Genomic DNA, 12273 nt, shown 5'->3' on the forward strand with positions numbered 1-12273 from the left:
CACCATCCCCAACTAAAGTAACCCCACTATCCTAAATAAAAGAGAGTATTCTAAATCTTTGAAAATTCAGATATAAATTCTTTATTTCCTTCATATTTTGGAGTATTCTAAACATTTTGCTCAAACCTTGTGCTTTCACTGCCTCTAAGAAGTCCAATGTAACACGTGTGTTTAATTTTCCTCTTCTATCTTACTCGCAAAAAAGAAAAACTTTCCTCTTCTATCTCCTTAGAAAACAATTTATTGGCGAACCAATTTGTTTTTTTAGGGAATGTCGAACCAATTTGTGGTTGGATGGTTAGGAGGATAATGGTATCCTCAGCCCATCAGAGTTCAAGTTCTAGGCTTGACATTGGTGCTCGTATTTTCTTGAATTTAGCTCAGAAATTTTGGTGATGGACGTTTAGTCAATCTCAAGACGTTGTGCTGGCTCGGTAGGGATAGAGTGTGCTGTGTGCGTTCATAAGAGTGAGTGTATGTGCGTATGAGCGTATGGTCTGCACTATGCTCAGTTGGAGGGGACATTCCCTTCGACTTCGAAGGAGCACTATATTTTGAAAGGCTAAAACATGTCAATTAGAAGTTAAAAGAAAGCTGACATGAGGATATTATGCGTTGCACAAAAATACAAAATTGCAGTAATAAAAACAACAAAAAGCAATCCCTTTTTTTTGCATGTAGTTGTCTATTTTATATCTCCCATAGAAAACACATACTACCTCTGTTTTTAAATGTAAGAGATGTTTTGACATAGTACATATCTATATTTATGCATGTAAGAAAAATCAGAATTTTTTCGAGCCATAAAATTTAATATTCTCACCCGCAAAAAAAATTAAAATTTAGTACTATTCTCGAACTTAAAAAAGAGAGGCTCAATGTGCCCGTGCTCCAAACAAACTCCAAACTCCAAAGTGACTATCCGCAGATAAATTTCCTTTTGCTTTCCTCTTCGTGCGGTCTTTCTACAGCATCCCATACTCTTCCTTCGCGAGAAAGGGGGGACGGGGACGGGCTGAAGGGCCACCGCCCGCGCCGCCGGTCAGCTGCCACCACCGTCACCTCCGAGCGAAGTGTCGCGCGGGCGCGCTGTAGCCGCGCGGCGGACGGGAAGCGCCGTCTCCGTCGAGTTTATTAGCTGGCGAGGTTACCGCTGGCCGCTGCAGCTTGCCGCCGCCGCCAGCCGTGCACCTGCCTGCCGCGTGCGCCCCCGGCTGCCGCTGGACACAGCTGGGCACGCGCCGCAGCAAGGTCACCGCGGCCGACAGGTGAACGCCGCTCTTTGATCTACAAAACGCGTTTCCAATCTAATCGAATGGTTTCTTGCGGATCTTGTTGTCACTATGTGCATTGAGCAAACCCTAGATGCTGAGGAAAACCAAATTGGGGTTCCACTTGTGAATTCACGAAACAGTGCATTGGGGATTGGTTTTGCTACTGCTGTGGACATCTTAGTTTATCAATTTGGTGTTTCCTTGGAGTTTCGATTACTGCCGTCCAGCTTGGGGAAGTTGGTTCGCTAGATTTTGGGTCGGGTTCACGCCAATTAATTGTTTTTGTGATCATTATGTGCTTTCTTTCGCCTATAGGCTATAGCCGTTTTGATGTTCTAGATGTCAAAGTTGGGTCTTTGGCTGACTATATGGTGTTTGCTGTTAACCGACCCAGTCAGTTTTGCTATGGAGTTCATCTTCGTCAGTTGTTCACGGAAACACCTATGGCCACTGGAAGCCATATGCAGAATAACCTAGGGTATAGAAAAATGATTCAAGAAGTTCAATCTCGAGTGTGCAGGCTGCGTTTGTTAATTAAATTATGCCCCTGCATATCCTCATTATGGATATTATATGTAGGCTCCTTATCCATCTACCATAGAATCCGTATCTGCTTCTGGCAATTCCCCCTGCGTGTCACTAAGCAAGTAGGTCGATGATTATTGTAAGATTTGCTTTCTGTACAGTATTTATTATGTATGTTGTGTGTATATTCATGGTGTTTGGCACTTGTGCATTATGTGTAAATATCGATAAGTAAGGTCCAATTATGTGCTTTTGTCAAGGTGTCAGGGCATGGGGCTCGGGAAAGTTTCCTCAGCACTGTGTTGCAGCATGTCCCGGCGGCAGTGAATGCACATGAGATATGAATGAGGTTTTGTTTGTGAGGAAACATTTTTTGTTATCTAGTAGTTTCTCTCTTAGATAATATGTTCTCTCTTGGGTTGAGTTCTTGGGGTCTTCCCCTATTTAAAGAAGAAATGACATTGCTTAAGGTTGAAGAAATAATAACTGATGTCCTTCCCTCTTAGTGCAATCTTTTCCTATGAGCAGTCACAACTCTCTAGAGATATGTCCCTATTCCTAAGCTTTTTTTCCTACATCTGGTCGTGGTCTATGGGATCATAGCACATAGCCAATGATGGCACATTTCATATAACTCCTGTTATCAAGGTCAATCGTGCACTGTTGTACATACTCATGGTGAAAATCACCCAGTGCATATTTCATTTATCTATTCTAAATTTCTAATTTCCACAGTTGCACTTAACATCATGCAGGTATTATCCTATCTTTTTTGGAGTTAGCTTTCTTTTTTTGTTCCACACTGTTGTGGCCTAATAATTACTCTATGAGCATTTAATTATGTGCTCAGAATTTTTTTCTTATCTTTTTTTTTGCAATAAGATGTAGGACATTTTGCTCACCACATCTTCCTTAGGGGTTTTGCCTTAAATCTGGTATGCTGATATAGCTACCATGGATTTTCTATGATTCAATTCAGGCATGGAATTCTATTCCATTGTTTCATGTTGAGATCTACTGTCCGTAAAATGTGTTATAGCTTATATTAGATTGCTTTCTTATACTAGTATATGCCTGTACATGCAAAGCACCTTCTAGTCCAAAGTCCAAATGCACTCGCTTGAAACACCGAAAGTTTTATAGGAAAACATACGGAAATGTCAACAATGTTGACATCCATAAATCCCAAAATTCTAACAGCATGGCCAATAACCCTCTGCATCAAGCTCTGAAACATCTCTTTCCCCTCTCAGATCTATCTATCTACCTTCCTGTTTTTCCTTTTTTGCAATTCTATCCTTGTTCTGTGCAGTATACTCTTTGTTGTTTCCTGCAAACTCTATGTTTATTTTTGGTGATTGATTTGGTCCTGGGACACCCATGTGGTACATCTGAAGGTGAGTTAGTTGAGAGCCGTGCCTTAGGAAGCAGGGTCTATGGCGATGGGGTTTTGTGAGGGTGGCAAGGAGCCGCCGAGCTCACTGTGGGGATCGTCGAGGGATGACCAGATGATGCGCTCGCTGGTTGATGATTTTTCTTAAGTATAGATGAGGATGATTCCAGAATATTGTAGAGAGCACAGTTCAATTGGGACACTGTAGACGGGAATCCATGCAACCTAGACCATTGGATCGACAATGATCAATGGTTGATTTTGTGTCTCGATCCTAAGATTCAACATTTCAATACTGGTGCACTATATGGTACTCAACTGCAAAAAACGTCGTACATTTGTTTACTGAGGGAGTAGTATAGTTAGCATTGATATTGGTTTCAACTATCCTATGTTAATTTGTTTCATGAAGTATTTTGATCATGTTGTGCGTATATTGTTTCATCATGGTATATAGGTTATACATCCCCCCTCCCCTCTCAAGGAGGAAAGCACATATGTTTTCAGAAGTAACTATGATTATTGGCAGTTCGGAACTTAGATTTAAGAATAGTTATTGATGTTATGTTTTCCCTTAATAGGGCAATTCCCCTCTCAAGGAGGAAAGCACATATGTGAGTCAGATTCTTCTTGTTAAATGTGAACCAGGGACATGCAGATGGATGACGTCATTGACGTGAGTTCTTTTCTTTTCCATAGTTTGCTTATAAAGATCACATATGTTCTCCAAGCACATATGCCCAATATTGTCTTGTTACTTGTCTTTTTTTCTTTGTTATGACTGTATTCTTTTCAAATCGTATTGGGAAGTGATGTATTTGCATGCCAATACAAACGGCATATTATATGTCTGTCTTTGATTTCGTATTCTAAATGTAATTTGTTGGAAATTATTTGATAACCAGCTTGTGTCAGAAGACGATATTGCTTCCTATGAGGAGACAAGTTCTGAAGATACTGAGGATGTAAGTCCGAAACACTGAATTTCTGTCGTATCATTTTCTTGCGTCAACACCATTGGTTACAATTAAAATGTGAAAGGATGTTTTTCCTCAGTCTAATTGGTTAATACTGTGGGTTTTAAGTCACCCGAATCATGGAATCTAATTGAAAATTATAGGTGAAAGTCTGTGACGTATGTGGAAATGTTGGTGAGGAGAAGAAGCTCGCTGTTTGCAGCAGATGCAATGATGGTGCTGTGCATATGTGAGAATTCTTTATACTATTCTCTTTTCTGTAATCCTGGCCAGTTAAGATTATTGTATGGCGTGCCATAATACTTGTTTACTTCTCCATAGTGTCTTATCTATTTTTTTCTGTCTACAGTTACTGTATGTTGGTAATGCTTAAAGAGGTTCCAGAGCGCGGGTGGTTGTGTGATGAGTGCCAAGCTGAGGTAGAAATTGAAATTGAAAAGAAGAAACTTGAGAAATCTCAAGTAAATTTTGTCATGGTTTCCATGGAGAATAAAGTGGATGCTGAAAAGGTGAGACATAAAGAATCAGAAGTAGATAATGTCACAAGTGGTTGTACATCTTCCATAAAGGAGGGCGACACTGGGTTGTGCATGCTAAACAAAGCTTCTCATGACAGTGAGCCGATGTCCAATGATAGAAGCGGCATTTCTAATTTGAAGTCGTTAGATCGAGAGATACACATCTTGGGAATGCACGATAATTATGTTTCATCTGTTTCTAAGGCTAAAGATGGGTCTAATGTGGCTCGTGATAGTGAAAAAGTGGGACATAAAGAATCAGAAGTAGCTAATGTCACAAGTGGTTGTACATCTTCCACAAAGGAGGGCGATAGTGGGTTGTGCATGCTAAACAAAGCTTCTCATGACTGTGAGCCGATGTCCAATGATAGAAGCGGCATTTCTTATTTGAAGTCACTAGATAGAGAGATACACATCTTAGGAATGCATGATAATGATGTTTCATCTGTTTCTAAGGCTAAAGACGCGTCTAATGTGGCTTGTTGGAATAAAAGGTTAAACAGACAGAGTGAGGCCAATTTTTTAGAAGAGATCAAAGATGTGAGTTCTAAACTCTTGTGTTCTGTTTTATTTTTACCACTTATTCCAGGTCAAGGTCGCATGCAAAATGTGATGAAAGCGTTTCATCTTTCTCTGACCATAGTGAGTTTTGAATTATTTTTAAATGACAATAGGTGAAAGTATGTGACATTTGTGGAGATGTTGGTGAAGTGGAGAAGCTCACTGTTTGTGGTAGATGCAATGGTGCTGAGCATGTGTAAGATTCTCTTTGCTCCATCGCTTTTTATGTTGTTGGTTATTCTTGGTTGATATGGTTGGCATATCACCGTGGTTAAGGTCAAATTATTGTTTCTTCATTTCTTTTGGCATGTAAACTGGAAGCTCACTGATAAAGTAACAACTCACACAATCATTATGCTTTCCCACAATAGCAGTTACTAAACTTCTCAATTCATCATTTCTTTTGCATAATCTCTTCTCATAAAATGATGGTGTTTTCATTATGCTCTAAGGATGTTAAACTCCTTTCTTTGTCCCAGTTATTGTATGCAGGTGATGATGGAAAAGGTTCCAGATGTCATGTGGTTGTGTGAAGCATGTCAAACTGAGGTAGAATTTGCAGAGGAAAGGACGGAACTAGAAAAATCCCAAGTAATGGTTGGTGCATGTAAACTAGATTCCTTTGGAGGGCAAACGAATAAACCTGTGGATGATGCAAATAGCGGAAGTAATTTTGAGGATGAAATGGAGGCTGCAAATGTGAGTAGTAAAAACAACATGAGAAATCAATCCATCGGTATGGCTACCAAGAGGATAGGAGACGATGCAACAATTACGTTACTGATTGGAAAAGATCTTTGTGAATCTGGTGGTGTATCCATGGAAGGTGACTCCGCAAAAAGAGCGCCGTTTTCGCGCAAAAATTCACTCAAGCTGAACACAGAGAAAGGAAAGGAACCTGTTAGGCCAATGCCAACGCCATTGACATTGAATGCTCTGAAGAATCAGGCACCACCTCTTTGTGGTAAATTTTTATCATTATTTTCAACTAAGGAGCTTATACCTACAATCTAGAATGTTCAACTTCTCTTACAGTTGTGGGGACTGTCCCTACGAGCTGCTATTGGACAAAACTATAATCAGTAAGGTTTCCGCAGGTCCACTCCCGAAGTCCATTTCTTTCAAGAACTCAAAGGTCCCGAAGGTGAAACAACTGGTCATTGAAGTTCCTCAAAAGCCCAAAAATCTGAAGGAACCTATATCCTTAATTACAAAACAAGACGGGCCAGTGATCACACTTGCTAAGTCGACATCAGTCAAAAAGCCAAACTCTAGCGAGCCAGTAAGTAAAGGAAAGTCTTCCATCTTACTAGATGTTGAGGAACCAAGAATGATGAATTCAGTAATGAGCCGAAATGTAACGAATAAGAGGGGCACTTCTATATCTGGATATCCCTCTGTTGCTGCATCAATGCTTGTGTCAGTTCCTTCGAAAGCAGAATCCGCAGCTCAGCATCTCAATAAACAAAATAAGATGGATAATTTAGGCATCGCTTATGGAAAAGACGGTAGAAACTTTCCTGGTATATTCCCTTTTCCTTTCCTTTTCCTTTTAGACTCTGCTCTATTTCTGTGCTGTAGGACTGTAGGTCATGTTTTTTATGGCATACTTTACAGTGTAGGATAACTATACTTATTTCTTTCAGCACCTAGTGAACCAAAGAGACAGCTTGTAGCAAAAGTCCCGGGAAGCCTAACGTTAATTAGTGCTGAGACATCCTCAGGTCTGCTTTGTTCTGGTGCACAGATGAAGGGAATTCAAATCCCAGATACTTCACTGGTTGATAAAATAAAGAACCCACCTAGCTTGAAGCCAGGTACTTCTAGCAGCAGTTGCACAATGCATTGTCAACAATGTGATGAAGTGGGGCATTCTACACAATTTTGTCCTGTTGGCAGATCTAGCTTGTTTGTAACAAAACCTTTGAGTGAGCAAACCAGTGACCGAACTGCCAGATGCAATAGAACATCTGAAGCTACTACTTTGACTGCTACTGAAGACATTTTGAAATCAGCATATCAATCTGAGCCAAGTCCAAAACGCCGCCGCTATCATAACCCATCATATAAGCCTATAAACGTTTTATGTACCTCCATTAGTCATGAGGAAAGCAGTGAGCAGGATGTGAGAAATGGTATGCCTACTCCTAGTACTACAGCTTCTGTCTATTGTCACGAGCTAAAATACAAAGAGCATCAGGCTGTATCTGCCATGGGAGGAAGATTTGTGGACAGCAGTTCAACTATGTTGAATGATCCGACGGACAAATCGCCAATCTTTTCACCTAGTGATGACAGAATAACTTCTAGTGTTCCAGAGTTGGCTTACATTTGGCAGTAATATTTCCACCTCTCTATCTCATATATTTTGATGCTTATTCTAGATAAACTTGATTGCTACAGAGACCTGCCATTGCCATTGAACTAATAAACCTAACAGGTGTAGTCAGGCCATCTTTGAAAGCGACTTTTGTGGAAACACCCTTTAGGTGAAATCCATGAGATTGAAACAGATGGATGTCTAAAAATATCATAAGATGTTCCGAATGTTTTTGACAAAATTGACACAAGATGCTTTTTGTATGTCACAAATTCCAAACCAAAATTTGATTGGCACTTGAAAAAAAGACAAATTTTCTCTATGAATAGTTACTCCCTCTGACCCTGAAGATAGGGCGTACAAGGCGAGGTCCAGCTGTTGTTTTCTTAACCATACTACCCCTAATAATGCTTAGATGAATATTTAATGTCATGGGTGCACGCACCATGCACGGCCTGCAGTACCAGGTCGCTCGGTTTGATTGGTCAGATGGAGCCCTCGCAAAGGGGTATTTCGGGGAGATAGTCCAAAAAACTGCATGCACGCCCTCCTTTTAGCATTTTCTGGTAGAAAGATACATGCCTTGTTTTCATGATTGGAGGGAGTAACTCTCATTCTTTTGTTTATAATGAGCAACAAAAAAAATCTTCTTTTTGTCGCTTTGCGTGGATCGAATTCGGACTTGAAGTTACAGGATAGATGCATCTTGTATGAATGTTGTCAATTTTTATCAGCACTCTGGTTACTTTTTGGACCACCAGATGCTGATCTGATGTATCACGCCCAAAGGGGTGATTCATACAAATTGCTCCCCACATCTTCATGTTTCATACTTGGTTTTGTATCATCTCATGTGTGCTTGATAGTTGCAACTATCCATGATTGCAACAACTTGTATTTAAGTAATTGTTTTCATCATACGTGTTAAAATTTATTTTAGTTACTTATCTTTGAACAGAGGTTGTTTTGAAATATGGAGGACTGGACGGCCATCTAAGTTTTGTAAGGGCTTGCAAGGACACTTATCATGTTCTGCTTCACAAAAGGTTTTGGAAATAGCAAAGAAATTCCCTTCTAAAATCCGGCTTGAGCAACTTCCTCGCCGGAATATATTCCCCCCACAGTTCCATGGAAATGGCCTTTCGTATGACAGTATTGGTCTTTTTTTCTTTGCACAAGATATCCAGAGGTATTTCACTTGAAGCTTTTCTCTTTCATTATTATACTTCAATTGTTCGAAAAGGATATTAGTTGAACTGCACACAAACTTATAATTTAAATTGCTTATATTTTTGCCTACAGTTATGAGAGGCATTACAGTAAGTTAGTAGAATGGATGCTGAAAGGCGATTTGGCACTCAGAGGAAACATTGAAACAGCTGAATTGCTCATATTTCCTTCCAATATCCTGCCAAAAAGCTTTCAAAGTAAGAAGTCGCTCACCTATTCAAGTGATGCTTTTATCTTATCACAGTTTTACGCTGATAGATCTTACTTTTCCTTATTCTGCTTCAGGATGGAACATGTCCTATTATCTATGGGGTGTATTTAGAGTTAGAAGAAAAGACTCTAACCTTCCATATCATGTACCCACAAGAAAACATTGTAATTTCAATGGAAATCTCTTGGCCGTGGGTCGAAGAACTCATGCCCACGCTTCTTCTGGCCCCAGTTTCTATTACTCACCTACTTGTGAAGACTCTCCATCTATCATGCCCTTGGAAGCTAATCATGAGGGTTGCCCCAATGGTGAGAATTCTCTAGGTTAGCCTTTCTGTGGACGACCTTTAGAAGATCAGCATCATGATTCAGTTACAGCTAGCTTATCAACAAATAACAATAGCGCTATTAATGAATTTGTCACAGCTCCAACAAGAAAAAAGCAGGTGGGTGTTATAATTTAATTTGACGTGTTACATTTTTTCCCTTCCGAGTGTTTAAAAAAAATCAATCACTTTACTGGATGCATTTGATTAAAGAATAAGATGACACCTGCCATTGTGTGTGTGGATGTCATGCTTGCCTGTTTACGCCATCTTGGCTATTGGCCTTTGCCTGCTACACATTTGTTTTATAAAAATATTAATATGATTGCTTGTATCAACTTAAATGTTTACTCTTGGCTATACGTATGCGGAAACATGTTTATTCAGAACATTAAGACAATGCGGGTGTGTTATCATAACGGTCAATGAACATTTGTTTCATTTTTCTTGATTTTCATTGTCTAATTTATCTTGTTGAAAAAACAGGGCAAGAGAGGACAGCCGTCAACCATGACAATGCAGAGGACCTGTGGGGACCCGGTGTAGTTGACCTACAACGGCGACTGCAATCAGTATGTCGCTAATTGATATCATACGAACATCCACACAGACCAATCACGCACTTACATTGCTGGGACCAGATTGGTATACATGCATATATATATATACGTGTGTATGAAGGAATTCTTTGTGAAGTTTGGGTACGCTTAATATGAGCGCTGAGCGGAACATGTTGCTTCTTCCCTTCTCGCCAACGAAAGCGGGAGCTCGCCTAGGCGGAGTGCGTAAGCCGTAAGTGGGTGTGTGCGTGCATTGCAGCGGTGCTGGGCGGAAGAAAAGTGATGGCCAGGCGAGGTGAGTGGCGAAGGGAGGGAGCAAAATTGAGACAAAAAAAGAAGACAGGGAAAGGGTCTCAGGCTAGGGTTGGAAAACTTACCAGATCAAGAGGGGTGAGGGTGGGACAGAAGAGAGCTTGGTTGGTGGCGACGAGCTCACCGCCGAGCAAGGACCCCCACTCTGTCGCGAGCTCCTCTTCCCCTGTTCGTTCCCTGTTTGAGTGATTGGTGCTTTGCTGCTGCTTGGTTGTTGGCGTTCGAATCACTTGTTTCACTAATGTGATGAGCCTTGACTGCAGTTTTTTTTTCTGCTGTTGCTATGCTTGATTGCTGATGCTGTTGCGTGGAACTGTTGATGTGTGAGTGGTGCGAGTTTGTGACCGTGTGGTTGCTGCCGCTGCTTCCGGTCATTTCAAAGCGCCTGTGCGTTACGTCCGGTTAGGGCAACTCTCGTGAACATGTTTGGATGCGAAGCTCATCAAATCTCGTGAACATGTTTGGATGTGTCAGGGATAGGGGCAGACACAATCGAACCGGAGTCATCAAATGTTCATCATTTGTTTTTATTTTCTATACACGAAGTACTCAAAACAATCTAAACATAAAGTTTTGAAATAAAATAGATCAAGTTTAAATTCATCTTAGTCGACACATGTTTTAATTGTCCATTTGAAAGAAAGATGGCCAATTAGATCATTCCGTAGTTGCTCATGAGTTTGTTGATATTGAATTTGATGATGCATTTTGATAAAATCTAAAATTTCATAGATTTTGCTTCAGTTTTGCTCTAGAAGCTAGATATTATCACCCATGTTTTAATAATCCAGACCTTGGTGAACTCCATCATTCCAACATGATCACACAAGATGTCATCACCTCCCATAATATCCTTGGATCCCATAATTTAACAGGTCCGCAAACATCTGTTAAACATGCTTGAAGCACTTGAAATGTCCTCTCAACATCCTTTCTCGTAACTTGTCTTTGGGTAAGTGACATCTTTTGCTACCTTTTGGGTCGGAGATGGTCTTCATGAAAGTTGCACCCGGATCTTAGACCATCACAAAGATAGTAACACCATTTTGTAGTCATGACCATTGATGGTATAGCTGCACTCACGAGCTTCACACGCACACCTTGCAAATAATGGAGACCGCTGCAACACGTTGATGTCATTGTGAGACCCAAGCATGCCAAAGAAAGAGTGATAATTCCGTAAGTCATGTGATCCAACTGCTTCAAGAATGATGGCAGGCCTTTTGCAATGGCCTTGGTTTGTTGAGCATATGGGCAATTCTTTTATTTTCGGTGCATGCGATCCATGGATCCTAGCATACCTACAAATCCTCCTGATTCTCCAATTGCCATGAGCATTGTTGTGTCTGTGGGAGTTGGTTCTCTCAAGTACCGCACTCCAAACACCTTCACCATTGCAGTGGCAAATCTGACCATCACTTCAAGGCATGTGCTTTCAGACATCCAGAGGTCCCGATTGCACGAATCCGCGGTAGTGCCATAGGCAATAGGTATGGACATCATGGTAGATGAGATCAAACACTTGTCGCCGCATCCAAAATCAATGGCGCAAGTAGAGCTCGAATGGTGCATCGGGGGCAAAGTAGCGCTGACCAACATCAGATGCCCTCGTGCCCTATTCACTTTGACAATCGATGTAACTTTGTTTAACCCTTGTAGTTTGAGAACATTCTCCTCCACAAGTACCGTGTCTGCAAGAACTGCCATCATCGTCATCATCATGGCCGTTTCATCTTCATATTCCTTCTCCTCACCTGATGAAGACGACTCCATGAACTCGTTGAAGTACCCCTCGTCCGTATCCATCGTGTTTGCCTCAAAGTAAACAATGAGAATGGTAAAATAATTTGGCAACAACACTTGGCTAAACACTTGTCGGACATGGTATCTGCCATGGACGGTAACGGTAGGGCATAGGCTGTATCCGGGATGAAACGACGATGTAGTCAAAGGTGGGAAGGCGCCTGGATGGAGCAACGGAGGTCCGACAAAGCCTAGGCATAGTTCAAGGTAGTACAGTGGCGATGTTGGTTGTCGAGGGAGAAGATACAAAGCATAGCGGAGGGA

At 41.0% G+C, this 12273-nt stretch overlaps 1 protein-coding gene across 4 annotated transcripts; it reads left to right on the forward strand.

The window, feature by feature from the left end:
* Positions 1 to 936: 936 nt before the first annotated feature.
* Positions 937 to 10074, forward strand: LOC123122221 (uncharacterized). 4 transcript variants are annotated; one of them, XM_044542369.1, is made up of 14 exons: positions 937 to 1268; positions 3774 to 3868; positions 4098 to 4157; positions 4313 to 4398; positions 4519 to 4678; positions 5144 to 5227; positions 5362 to 5444; positions 5728 to 6212; positions 6346 to 6771; positions 6895 to 7585; positions 8527 to 8757; positions 8871 to 8995; positions 9084 to 9332; positions 9821 to 10074. In XM_044542369.1, the coding sequence occupies exons 2-14, from the start codon at positions 3845 to 3847 to the stop codon at positions 9916 to 9918; spliced, it is 2802 nt and encodes a 933-aa protein (XP_044398304.1). In that variant the 5' UTR covers positions 937 to 1268; positions 3774 to 3844; the 3' UTR covers positions 9919 to 10074. The 4 variants fall into 4 exon arrangements, 3 of the variants coding, with proteins under 3 accessions (XP_044398304.1, XP_044398302.1, XP_044398303.1); XR_006460103.1 differs by having other exon boundaries at positions 4519 to 5227; positions 9084 to 9454; XM_044542367.1 differs by having other exon boundaries at positions 4519 to 5227.
* The last annotated feature ends 2199 nt before the right edge of the window (positions 10075 to 12273 follow it).

Source organism: Triticum aestivum, chromosome 5D (genome assembly GCF_018294505.1).
Source record: "Triticum aestivum cultivar Chinese Spring chromosome 5D, IWGSC CS RefSeq v2.1, whole genome shotgun sequence".
Taxonomy (NCBI): domain Eukaryota; kingdom Viridiplantae; phylum Streptophyta; class Magnoliopsida; order Poales; family Poaceae; genus Triticum; species Triticum aestivum.

Excerpts from the sequence above, each read along its gene's own strand:
- LOC123122221 (XM_044542367.1), top strand. The coding sequence starts at position 3,845 with ATGCAGATGGATGACGTCATTGAC. Across the intron at positions 4,399-4,518 it reads AATGATGGTGCTGTGCATAT|TTACTGTATGTTGGTAATGC; the intron begins GTGAGAATTCTT and ends TTCTGTCTACAG. Across the intron at positions 5,228-5,361 it reads TTTTAGAAGAGATCAAAGAT|GTGAAAGTATGTGACATTTG; the intron begins GTGAGTTCTAAA and ends AAATGACAATAG.